Source organism: Sinohyriopsis cumingii, chromosome 5, assembly GCF_028554795.1.
Source record: "Sinohyriopsis cumingii isolate HCF-2022 chromosome 5, ASM2855479v2, whole genome shotgun sequence".
In the NCBI taxonomy this organism is placed as follows: domain Eukaryota; kingdom Metazoa; phylum Mollusca; class Bivalvia; order Unionida; family Unionidae; genus Sinohyriopsis; species Sinohyriopsis cumingii.
The window spans coordinates 89,113,742-89,126,413 of record NC_142965.1 but is presented as its reverse complement, the minus strand read 5'-3'; the positions used below and the strand labels follow the sequence as shown (position 1 = coordinate 89,126,413).

At 39.3% G+C, this 12,672-nt stretch overlaps 1 protein-coding gene across 4 annotated transcripts in view; it reads left to right on the top strand.

Moving 5' to 3' along the window:
- The window catches only part of LOC149799710 (interphotoreceptor matrix proteoglycan 2-like), a 94,827-nt gene that overhangs the window by 65,108 nt on the left and 17,047 nt on the right, over window positions 1-12,672 (top strand). For 3 of the 4 annotated variants that reach the window (XM_089959079.1, XM_089959081.1, XM_089959082.1), the window contains one exon: window positions 3,608-3,805. In XM_089959079.1, the coding sequence (XP_089815205.1) occupies window positions 3,608-3,632 (25 nt within the window). In that variant the 3' untranslated portion in view covers window positions 3,633-3,805. Of the gene's footprint in view, window positions 1-3,607; window positions 4,023-12,672 lie in introns of all 4 variants that reach the window. The other variant, XM_089959080.1, reaches the window with a different exon arrangement.

Below are 12,672 nucleotides of genomic sequence, written 5' to 3'. Positions count from 1 at the left end.
CGATAAGTCTTATTCACTTCTAAATGACCAGCCAAGGGATTTTCATGGGCTAGACTGTCGTTATAACTCTTGTATGTATTTTTAATTTAATTGTTTGTCTGTTAGTTTTAATTATTTTATGTCATTGCATATTATTGTAATGTTACATTATTTGCTGGACTTGACCTTGTCCAAAACTGAGTTCATGTCTGCTTGACCTACTTGACTTTTCAATTTTTTTTAAATGTCATTTATATAAACAACTAAACAAAGTTTCATTATACTCTATCTGTATGAGCTTATTAACCAAATTATTCTTCAGGTAACCAGGTAGTGGTAAATATGTTGATGAAGGTCAGGGTTTTGGAGAATCCCACTTGAATTTTATATGCTATTGTGTTGTAAGTAAACAAGGCTCATTATACTATTCTAGAGGGTTATTTGGCATTAGGTAATGGATGTTATTAGCTTTTAGAAAATGGTAATGTGACATGAGGTCAAGCAGAGAACTATATTATCTTGTGAGTGTGAAGATTTTAAAAGTTGTGCTTTAGCATTTAGCACTTTAGGTTGTATTATGTTCAGTTTGGTCTGAATTATTTTTCTTCAAAGTATTGAATTCAATTGATTTTCTCTCTTGAAATACAAATGGCAAAATTCTTGGATAAAGACATTGATTGCTTTCAATGTTTGATCTCATCAGGACCTGATCTCAGTTGCAGTCAGGACGTTTTATTACTAGGACTTGTGTCTTTAATTCTTGTATTTGGATTTAATTCGCAATACCGTAAGTTCTTTTTTCTCATTTTTCACTTTATATTCTAGGAAATAATTGTTTTTTTAAAGTTTACAAGGCTTGTTGTCTTCACTCTTTTCTGTTAATTATTTTAAGAGCATAGACTCGTAGCGCTTTGGAACATTAACTGATAGTTAACTGATCACTTGTCATCATCGGGTACCTCAGGTGGTCTCGATATTTTCATAAGGACCATTCTTTTCACAAAATAACAAACAAGAGATCTCAAAATTTTGTCATTGTTCGACAACGAGATATTGTCGTTTGAAACCGTGATAAGAATAGACAGAAGAAGTAATATAAAGAGGATCACTATTATAAACAGCTTTTGATTGGCCAATTCTACGAACAAAACTGATATCATCAAACGATTGACCAATCAATATTTCAGCTACATGAATAACGTCATAATCAATCTCATTCTCAAGAGCTCATTTTGTCATAGTTCTGGTAGCAGCACAAGCAGGATACAAATCAGGGATTTCTTGCTCAACAGGATCTCAACAGGATCATATGAACAGCGAAGAATGCAATCTTACTTTAATACAATCTTGCGTCCCAACCAGTATGCCTTGCCAGAAAGAAAAGAGCATCAACTGGGAACAGCTGAAACTTGTCATATTCAAAGAGTCTACATATAATTCGCTACTTACGATGGATATCTTGAACTCCAAAGAGGAATTGGACGATGTATGACGCGAATGCCTTATGGGCAGACATGGATGCAATGTCTTGAACGACAATGGAGAACGCATACATGATATGTGTGCCAGCATTGGCAGAGTTGTGAAAGGCATCCAGTTAACTCACAATGACATTCGCAAGTATACTTGAACATCATCAGAAAATCAACATGAAATGGAGACGTTCACTGACGGATGAATGTGCCTTTCAAGGAGCCGATGTCAACAGTGATAACTACGTAAATGGTTCCACCATTACGCTGAAACTGAGAAGGAACAGTTGGCTTGACATCAACAAGCCTAACATTCCAGTGGTGAATGTAATGGAACTCACGAACTGATTCAGTGCACTAGCTAAACTGATGGAAACTGATTTCGCTGATCCAAAGACACAATCCTGATGGAAGAGAATCTCAGAGAATTCAGTCGAAACAAACAAAGACATGCTGTGTTTCTAGCACAATAATCTAGAAGTGGCTAGCTCTGGAGAACAGGACGATAACACTCGACAGAAGAGACCTGAAATGAAAAATGGCGACCACCCAGTCTGCAAGAATTCATGAACAACTGCAGATAGTCTACATATAAAATGACAGATACCTGACGCGAGGAGCCAATAGACACAATAGCTTTACCTCGACTGCAGACGAGAGTAAGCTACCTTAACAGCACAACACTTAGAGATGATCAAAATTTGTAGAAGACAACGAGAACCATGCAGAGTCAAGTTGAACAGGGGCATACCAATCAAAACATGAACTCCAAGCCTATTGCAAGGGAGAGACAAGAGACTGAGAGAGAGAGAGAGAGAGAGAGAGAGAGAGAGAGAGAGAGAGACAAAGAGAGAGAGACAGAGACAGAGAGAGAGAGAGAGAGGGAGAGAGTGATTGATACAACATTTTCGAAAAGTTCTGAAAATACATGAACCAGAAACTGCAGATGATCTACAGCCTCCGGTAACCTCGCTGGACATCGCCAAAAGTCAACCCACATAGGCTTAGATAATAAACGCCATCAAATCCCGGAAGAATATAAAAGCACCAGGACTATGTACATGCTACGTGGATGCTGAAGGAGAACGCAACACTATATAGTGGCAACATCGTTCTCAGATTTATTAACATGTATATTAACTAAAGAAAAATCCATAAAGACTGGACCAAAACACCGACTCAATGAGAGAGAGATAGGAAATCATGATAGTTGGCGTGGCATTACTAAACTCTTTGTGCCGAGAAAATTATTCTGCAAGATCCTTCTTCAACAACCGCCAACGCCGTGAACAGGCTGGCTTCAGAAAATAAGAGAGTTAGCAGATTCAATTTGCGGAACATCATAAGGCAGCCCAACGAGTGTAACGCTCCACTGTATATCAGCTGTATTGACTTCTCTGATACTTACCACAGCATGCACCTAAAAGATTGTGGAATATTAAGGCACATTGGGATGAAATTTGTGAATGACAAGTTCTCATAAATGCAACGAAATTGTAACAAAATAAAACATGCTACAATGCAAAGAAACACCCTATTGCAGATGTTAAATTCTATACGTAACATGTTGAAAGTAGTATAAAACTCCCACTTTTATACATTAGTATTATATTAAGAGAGCGTTCTCTGTTGCAGTCTCGTATGCGGAGACAGTCACTTTATGTGGTTCATATCAAGAAATGTGCATATTGATCAATACAAATAAAGCTTAAGATACAAAGCGACAAACCAATTATTTTATTTCGTAACGTATACTTTCATTTTCGTATATTCTCTTCATGACCTTTTGGTTTTGCTATCATAGTTTTAAGGTGTTAACAGGTATAAATATAAATGCATGCATGTGACGGCAAGCACTGAGTCATAATTTCAGAGATAAAAAGAAAAAGAAAGCAAACATTGGCTTCTTGCAGTCTTCGGGTATTTATCGAAAAAGGACAGTCATAGAAATTATTTTTCTTCAAAAATTAAAGTTTCTATTTTCTGTATTCATTACAGGTCCTGTTTATTTTCCTTTGAGAGCTTTAAAAGTGCGAAAGTAGGGATTTTTCAAAAAATATGTGACCAAGTCATAGTTTCACTACTGAAAAGTAAAACTCATTGATGTGTTGCAGAGTTACATAACTATGGAATAGAGAATTTGATCAATATTGCAGGAATTTGATGCTTGATAAACAGTAGCCACATGAGTCGCACAGCGGGACATATAATCACCAAATAAATGCTCCGTAGAGCTTCGGCAGGAGACCAATCCACGTAATGCAGCCCTTCCGACCGGGCACACAGCACCTGACATGACAATACGTGGTGCAGGGGCTTATGTGCAACTCAATCCACAGGCTATGCAGATGCCGGTGAGTACTGTCAACATCTGGTACCAGCAGTTTTCCAGCAGTTAAAGCATTAGTAGCTGGTACTCCAAACATAATCGATGATATGCGTTCCATCTGGCTCTGCTAGTACGTCCTCGAACTGAGCTTGAAATGAACAACATACAACTAAGATAAAGCGGGACATATTATTAGGATACTGACCACAACAACACAAAATATGGAGTTGTACTGAGAAAAGGTAACGGACCAATACATGTAATGTTGATTACGTTTTTCAATCATGTTCTTTTTTAGTTCCATTACATATTTTCTTTGTCTCTAAAGCTCCTATCCCAGGTGACAGAGTGTTCAAAAGTGTTCGCTTTTTACCTATCACTGCCATCTCATCTCTCTCTGCGTAGGTTCGATTTTCGGGCTAGGCCAATGTGGGCATGTCAAAAGACTTGCCAGTATCTTCCCGTGTGTCCGTGGTTCTTAACTGGATTTTCCCGGGTTCTTCCTCCACCAGTCATACTGGGCGCCATGTTTAGTCTTTCACGTGCTGAGAAATGCCGTTAAATCCACAACGAAACAACAAGAACATTTGAATCTCAATACCCTTCTTCCAATGACCATAAAATACTCTTTCAATCAAATGACCCTTTACTAAGCTGTAACATTTTTCACCTTCATTATTAATCATAAATGATATGCAATTTAAAATGACCTGATGAACTCTGATACACTTACTAAACTATCCATATCTTGTGAAAAAGGACATGCTGCATATTGGTAAAACCATGCAGAAAATACTATCTTAATATGTTCTCGTTTCCTTGATTCACATTCATATTCCGATTATAGAAACTTCCCAAACAGTTCACGATTTGTAAATTTACTTTCCATTTCGACTATTCAGCTATATAACGTTTAGAGTTTGTGCATTATTTAATACACATTAATAGTTGTCTAAGTGTTCTAGTTAACTATAATATAAACTTACTTTACAACCGTTGATTATGTTTGGTTTAAATTTCTTTCCCAGGGACCTGATTATTAATATACGTTCAAAAGGTACTAGGTTAAATTCAGCTTTCCATGTTGTGTTTTGTTCTTACTGATCCATTTCGCTCGTTGTTACTTCAGGGAAAATAGTTAAATTGCCCCAACATCCACCCAATTGATGTTTATTTCTGGTAAACTAGTATGTATTTAAATGTTTAAGAACATTTTATAGTTAAAATTCAATGTTCTTATTGGCGTTAAAAAGAAGCGCAAGCACGAAAGCAAGATCCACTCTTTCCAACTATTTTTCGGTAAAATTCCATTACATCACCGAAAGTTGGGGAGGGCGAGGGAGGGCAGACAGAGGTGGACTGAACACGACTGGAAGGGTCTTGGAGGCAGACAATCAATCGCTAGTCATTGTCTGCGGCATTATGGAAGTGATTTAGTATTGACTTTAACGTGTTTAGTTTAGTTTAAAGTGTCGCTGGAGACAATGAACAAGCTGTTCTTTCTTTCCACAACATTCAGTGTTATTATAAGTACGTTATGTTATGCAGTAATTTTCAAACATTTTATCGTTTAACTTCCCGGATAGATGCTTCGGGGACACATGACATATTCTTCCTAATGTTATACTTAATTCAGATCATTAATGATTGCGTTCCATTTCTGGTATGAACATCGATGTTGTAAAAATCTTAGCTGGTAAATAAAATAGTCTCATGCGAATGGATTCGAATTAGAATAGCGTTAAACCCAATATTATATATGGATGAACTCTTGTAATTGACATAAAGATTCAACTCCAATTTCCAATTACATCTGTCTATTAGTACAAACATGATTCATTTCAAGAGAACAATAATTTTATTTCAACATTTCTATTTGCTTGAAGTCAAGAGGGGTGGTCTTCGAATAAGAAGCCTACGTTCTAGCCTAGACGTAAAGTGTTTACTGTGGTTCATTGTCAGATTAAAAAGACTGTGGTAGACCATGAATGAAAGCGTAGGCGAGATCTTCTCAGACTTTCGTTTCTTGTTGATGATGATGATCTCGATCTTCGAGAATGTCCTGTCACAATGTTGATATACAGGTGGTATGTGATTTACCTGCACATGATAAGCTGAGTTCCTATCCTTCTCCGGCAGTTTCGAATTTAAATCGGTACACAATCAAGATGGCGGGACTACAGTTTTGATCAGACATTGCCCATCTGTATTGCTTACCATTTGTTTTCTTCAGGTCTTAGTAAGATTCAACTAGATGCTCTTTCTGTCGTTTTCAATGATATCACTCTTTCTCCTGCTGCAATGAATATCATCAAGATTGACTGCGCAGGAAATCACATGTTCCACCGAGAAGAACTAAATTTTTTTTCCTTTTGTTCAATCTCTCTATCTAAAAGTTCCTGGTACTTCACCGTCTTCTATTCATATGTCTGTTTCATTTGTCAGTCCGATGGATTTGTTTGTTCCACCAAGATGATCTTCTATCCATTAAATATGGGGTTTTGCTAGATATACACTCATCTCCAACGACTCTGCTTCTTAGAATATTCCAGCAATGATTATTGTTGCAGGATTTGTTTGTCTCTCTTTAAGAAATTAGATGAACCGGGTACCTGAGTGTATGCCATCTATCTCAAGACATCGTGACTCTCACTCTCGAAATAAATCACTCAATTTGATCCTAATCTGAGAGTCCTTTAAGCTGCTTCATTATCATACCAACAAGTGTACATTTCTGAACAATAACCCTCGCGTATTCTTCACCCTTTGTATGTTTCAAGAAGGAAAAAAATCAAATTACAAAATGACCAGTGTCACTCTCACGTACGTGGAATGCCATGTGTACTATCCTGAGTAAAGATGTACTCAGTAGAAGTTTTGGCATGTAAGGAAGTTAAACTATTGTTTATTACAATCACCGGTTAAATAACATCAATTTCTTTAGAAGGGCAACACAATGTTTATGCAATTTAAAAGCGGATCACACTATCACATGTTTCAATTACTAAAAGGGTATTTCAAAACTTATGGTGATAATCGATTGCTAAGTAATTCGTATATAAGTTGGCAGATATATATAATGCCACCTCTATAAAACGTTTTAATTAAAAAAGATACATATTACGTAGAACAATTTACGAAGCTCGGACGTAAAGCTCACACATTATTAGAAATATCTAAATAGCTTACAATAACATGATACTGTTATGATTATGAAGAAGTGTAAAGGTCACACGGCTATGGATGCCAAGAACGCATGAAGGGAAACTAAACTTATGACATTCATACACCATGACAAACATATTTTCCGCAAAATGCTATTTAACTTTGCTTGCCACCGATACTGTAAAAAGGACAATCTAACAGTGAACGTCAGATGCTTGCTGGAACAGCATCTGCGTAGCCATTTTTAATGGTTGATATTTGGCTGATCTCATTCTAATTCTCACAAATCCCAGTCTTAAAGCCTACATATAAACGACAGATCAGTTAAAAATATAAAAAGTACCAGTGTTGAAGATGACAGGAGAAGATAAAATAATGATAATAACAAATACAACTGAACAAGTACATGTCTCCTTTAATGATAATGCTATGATACAATAATCAGTAAAGGAATAGAAAAATATGACCGACTCGGCTAAGTCCATGTCATAAATACATATCTTCATTTGGTACATAGGTTATGCAGAAAGTACACGATTAAAATAAAATATACAAAGGATGACATAGGTCAAAATGGATATTACGATATCTTGTTACAAGCTATTCAGGATTTCTTATATAGAAATGTGGACAACGAAATAAAACCCTTAAAACTTAAAGGACGGTCTTATCGAAGCTTATATTTTGTTATTTAATGTGTCAATATTCTTTAATTTTCAAGTAGTTTTTATTTTCTTGAATATGTAGCAGTAGTATATGGGGATACTAGAGCGTCAATGGGACTTAGCATTAAAAACACCCCCTGGGAACATATAGCGTCAAGGGAAATTTAACATGGAGAAAAATCGTGGGAACATATAGCGTCAAGGGAAATTAACATGGAGAAAAAAATCGTGGGACTGTTGAACGTCAAGGGAATTGAACATGGGAATAGGGACTGTATAGCGTCAAAGGAATTTAAACAGGGTGGGACTGTATAGTGTCAAGGGAAATTGAACATGGGATTTTTTTTTTTTTTTTTAATTTTAAAAAAGAAGGGGGTAGGCAATGGAAAGTCATTCTCTTTTCGAGAAATGTGGGTGTCCCTGAAAAGGGCCTTTGAGTTTATGTTAATATTAATATTAACATGGATGGCATCTGTCATATCTTCTTCTTCTTCTTAAACTCCTTCTAACTGCAGGTCCAAACACAAGTACCCTCTTGAGACATCCTTGTCTTTCTATGTAAACTCTTCTCATCCATAGACTAGTATCTGTCCTATCAACAACAGTCCACTTGGACCGGACATACATGAGCATGTCCGTCCTGAACATCCTTGAAGACACAAGGGTGGATGATTCAACTGTGGTCCACATCGTGAGGCGACGAGAACAGGTGAATCAATGCAGTGAACTGCGCTTATTTATAGGTAGAGGAAGGATTGAAACGGATTGAGTTCATTCACCAATCCGAACACGCGTTACAAAATTCAGTCAGCCCGCATCCAATCCGAAGAGAGCAGTCTGTGACGTCACGTGGTCTATATAGATTCGCTAGCGCTTATGTGCAGTCAATCTATGCGACAGTGATTCAACATGACGGAAACTCAGAAAACGATCCATTGGGGTGCACCAGCAGTGGAGACCGCCCAAGGGAAAACGGACTTACTTTCAGAAGAGGTACATTGGGATTTTGTGGATTTTCTTACCGCGCAAGAATTTGTTCCGGAACCTTCGTTACCTTCTTCATTACCGCAAGTGGAGAATTTTAGACAGAGACAGAAAGAAGAATTGGAGAAATTTATACAACGACAAAAGGAAGCGGAACAAGCTTTTCTCCTACAGCAACAGCAGCAAGAAGAAGAGGTAAGAACAAAAACTACAAGAAGAAGTAGCAGCAAAGAAACAAGAGGGTGAAAATCAAACGGTCACGGTACTGTTGGCCATTTTAGCGGAGTTAAGGAGTCTGAAACAAATGTATCATACTTCTTTATCACGACCGAAGAGAATACGACCTTCCCGAGCTAAACACGCCAACCCTGTGACTAAGCCTACCGTACCACCCTTAGTGATTTCAACCCAGTCATCATCATCAGAAGTAGGCCTCGGCCGTGGCAAAGGCTTAAGGCAGTTAAAGTTGATTGCTTAAACTCACCCCTACACCAAAAAGGCCCTTTTCAGGGCCACCCACATTTCTCGAAAAGAAATAGCCTTTCAATTTGCCAATAACTCAAAAATCAACACCCCCCCTATTTTACCCCTATAGTACGTGTATATGAGTGCGTGAGTGTACGTTCGTATTTTAAAATCAAAACTCGAAGACACTTACTTTATATAATTAATTTATTCTTTTATCCATAGTTACAATCCAATTCACAATTCACAACTGAGCACTTTAAAAAGTTCATAGACTTCATCTGTCTCCTTGTTTAGTCTCTCTGTTTTTTAAATTTCTTCACCGTCACAGGCTTTTCCTCTTCTTCCTCCTCACTCTCTTCCCTTCTTCTTTTCTTCTCCTGTTTCTTTTTATTCACCTGTCTGCTTTCTTCCTCTGAAGAATCCCTCTCTTCTTCTGAAGAATCTCTCTCTTCTTCTGAAGAATCCCTCTTTTCTTCTGACTCCTCTTGTTTCTTTTTTGGGCAATCTGGAGACCAATGTCCTTTTTCTTGACAATAATAACAGGTATCTTGACTTTTGTCTTTTTTAGCCGCTTTGTTTTTCTTTTTTGACGGTCTGGACACTCTGAAGACCAATGCCCTTTCTTCTGACAGATATAGCAAGTATCCTGACTTTTATCGCGAAAGGAAGGAGAGTAGTCCGTCGGCTGGTCTGAAGAGAATTTTCTAATGACCCCTCGCAACGCTCTGATGAAACGTTCCATCTGGGTAGTCTCTTCCCTCGTTGTGCTCGGTGTGAGAGTGAAATGAATAGTGAAAGGACAAGACACACACCCTTTTATATACGCTGGTCTGTCATAACTATAAATTAGTCTATGGTGTTTAAACTTGAGTCATTTGACGTTTTGCACTCAAGATGAAACGATCCTATTCATTTGAGAAGAAAGAAGAAGAAAGTAAGAGGCAGAAACGTGATCTATCGCCTCGTACCAGGGCTGAAGTCTTGGCACAAATTCATGCCAGTGACTTTGAATAGGACATGAGTGAACCAGAATCCGAACCCTCTAAACCAAGTTCGCCACCCTTAGTAACCCTGTAAAATACTATTCCATTCGAGAGACGGAAAAGCGCTCCTCTAGAAAATTTAGAACCACGGCTTACAAATACACGGTGAAGTTTAAAGATTTCAAGGCTGAAGTACCGTTAGAGAAAGCAGAAGGGTTCATCACCGGAGGGTGGGATTCTTTGCTCACCACACTCAAGCGACAATGTCAACCCAAAGAAGACGATCGCTTGAGACTTTCCATACAACACGACGGTTTGAAATCCCCTGTTTGGATCGAGTTTAGCACCCCTGCAGAATTGACCACTTTCAAAGTCATGGACAAAATTCAACACGTGCAACAATCAGTTTAACATCACCGATGGAAAAGCCACACTGGACATGACCCACGTCTCTCCTCCTCAAGGGACTGGACGCAAAAAGATGTTATTGGTGGACGACCTTCGCAACACCAAATCAAGTCTCGTCCGAATTAACAACCCTCAAGACCAGATGTGTTTAGCCCGTGCCATCGTGGTGGGACGAACCTATCCCAAAAAGAACGATACGGTAGAATGGAAAAAAGCCTGGAAAACTATTCGACAATCGGACCGAGCCAAACAACGAAACGAAGCAGAACTGTTGCAACAAGCTGGCCTGTCCAAAGACACGCCCTGTGGCATTCCTGAAATGCAAAAATTGCAAGATGTCCTAGCTCCACGCTACACCTTGAAAGTGCACCCTCAAGAAGTGCGCGGACCTCTGTTGTTTCGAGGCCAAGATTTTAATTACGGAAAATACATTCATGTCTATTATCACGATGACCATTTCGATACCATTACCACTATCACCGGATTCCTGGGATACAGATATTACCGTGAGAAATGTGACCGTGGTTATAATAATCGAGAGCAACACAAACATTGCGGATTGAAATGCTCAGGATGTTTGGCCTCTCCACCCTGTCTGAGCGAAGGACCAGTTCCTTGTTCAACTTGTCTGCGCACGTTTGTCAGCAATGCCTGTTACCAACAACATCTGAAGACGCAAGGTTCACAGCAGAAATGTGCTTGTCAACTCCTGAGATTGTGCCCTACGTGTGGACAACGCATACGTACCAATAGTACCAAGACACACGTATGTTCAGGAAAGAAAAAATGTCACATTTGTCACCACATCGTGGACTTGAAACACCAATGCTACGTGCAAAAATAACAACCTCCACCAGAGAAAGAGGACGGTCACAAGAAGAAAGGCAATTTCATCTTTTTCGATTTCGAATGCATGCAAGAGACCGGTATTCACATTCCTAATTTCTGCGTGGCTCATCGAGCGTGCGAGAAGTGCATTCAAGAACCTATCTTCAGTCATTGCTCTCACTGCAGCAAGATTCCTGGAGGGCGTGAAAAAATCTTTCGGGGACCGAACACGTTAGCCGATTTTGCCCAATGGGTCTTAGACCCGGTCGGCAAGACGTGGAGCCAAGAGGACATCGAACGTTACGGAGATTGTCATCGTCATGCCACGGTGATGACTCACAATTTCTCCGGATACGATGGACAGTTTCTTCTCAGATACTATACGGAACATGGCACCGAGCGTCCTAAAGTGACTTTGAACGGAGCCAAAATCATTTTCATGCAAGTGGGACAAGTACAGTTTAAAGATTCGATGAGTTACTTGGCCATGCCTTTGAGTCGAATGCCTAAAACGTTTGGAATGACAGAAATGGCTAAAGGGTACTTTCCACACTTTTTCAATACGGAAGCCAATCAACACGCCGTTCTACCCCATTTACCTGAGGCTCACTATTACGACCCCGACAACATGCGTACCGAACAACGAGAAGCTTTCTACGCTTGGTACCAGGCTCACGCCTCGGACCCTTTCGACTTTCAGGAAGAAATGTTAAAGTATTGTCGTTCCGACGTGGACATTTTAAACCGTTGCTGTGGAAAATTTCGAGAACTGTTCATGGAACACGGAGGGGTCGATCCTTTGAAAGAAGCTTGCACCATTGCCAAAGCGTGTTCCTTAGTGTATCGACAACGATTCATGCCTGAAAACACCGTAGTTGTCATCAGTCCTCAAACGACCCACTATGTCAAACGTCAATACTCGGTCAAAGCCCTACGTTGGTTACATTACTTGTGCGACAAGGAAGACAAGTGGATTCAGCATGCTCGCAACGGAGGGGGTGAAAAGACCATCGGAACGTATTCGATCGATGGCTGGGACTTAGAAAACCCCAAGATCGTGTACGAGTTTAACGGTTGCTTATTTCACGGATTTCCCGTCTGTTACCCTGACCGTGACACTAAAAATCAGTTTTTACAACGAACCATGGAAGACTTGTACCAGGACACTTGTCAGCGACGCCTAAAGTTAGAACAGGAAGGATACCAAGTGGTGGAAATGTGGGAACACGAGTACGATCACCGTATGAAAACCGATCCAGAGTTTAAACGTCACGTGGAAAGTTCATGGACCCGCTGAACCCGAGGGATAGTTTGTACGGAGGAAGGACCAATGCCACCTGTTTGCTCTACCAAGCCGACGAAGAGAAAGGAGAAGAAATCAAATACTTGGA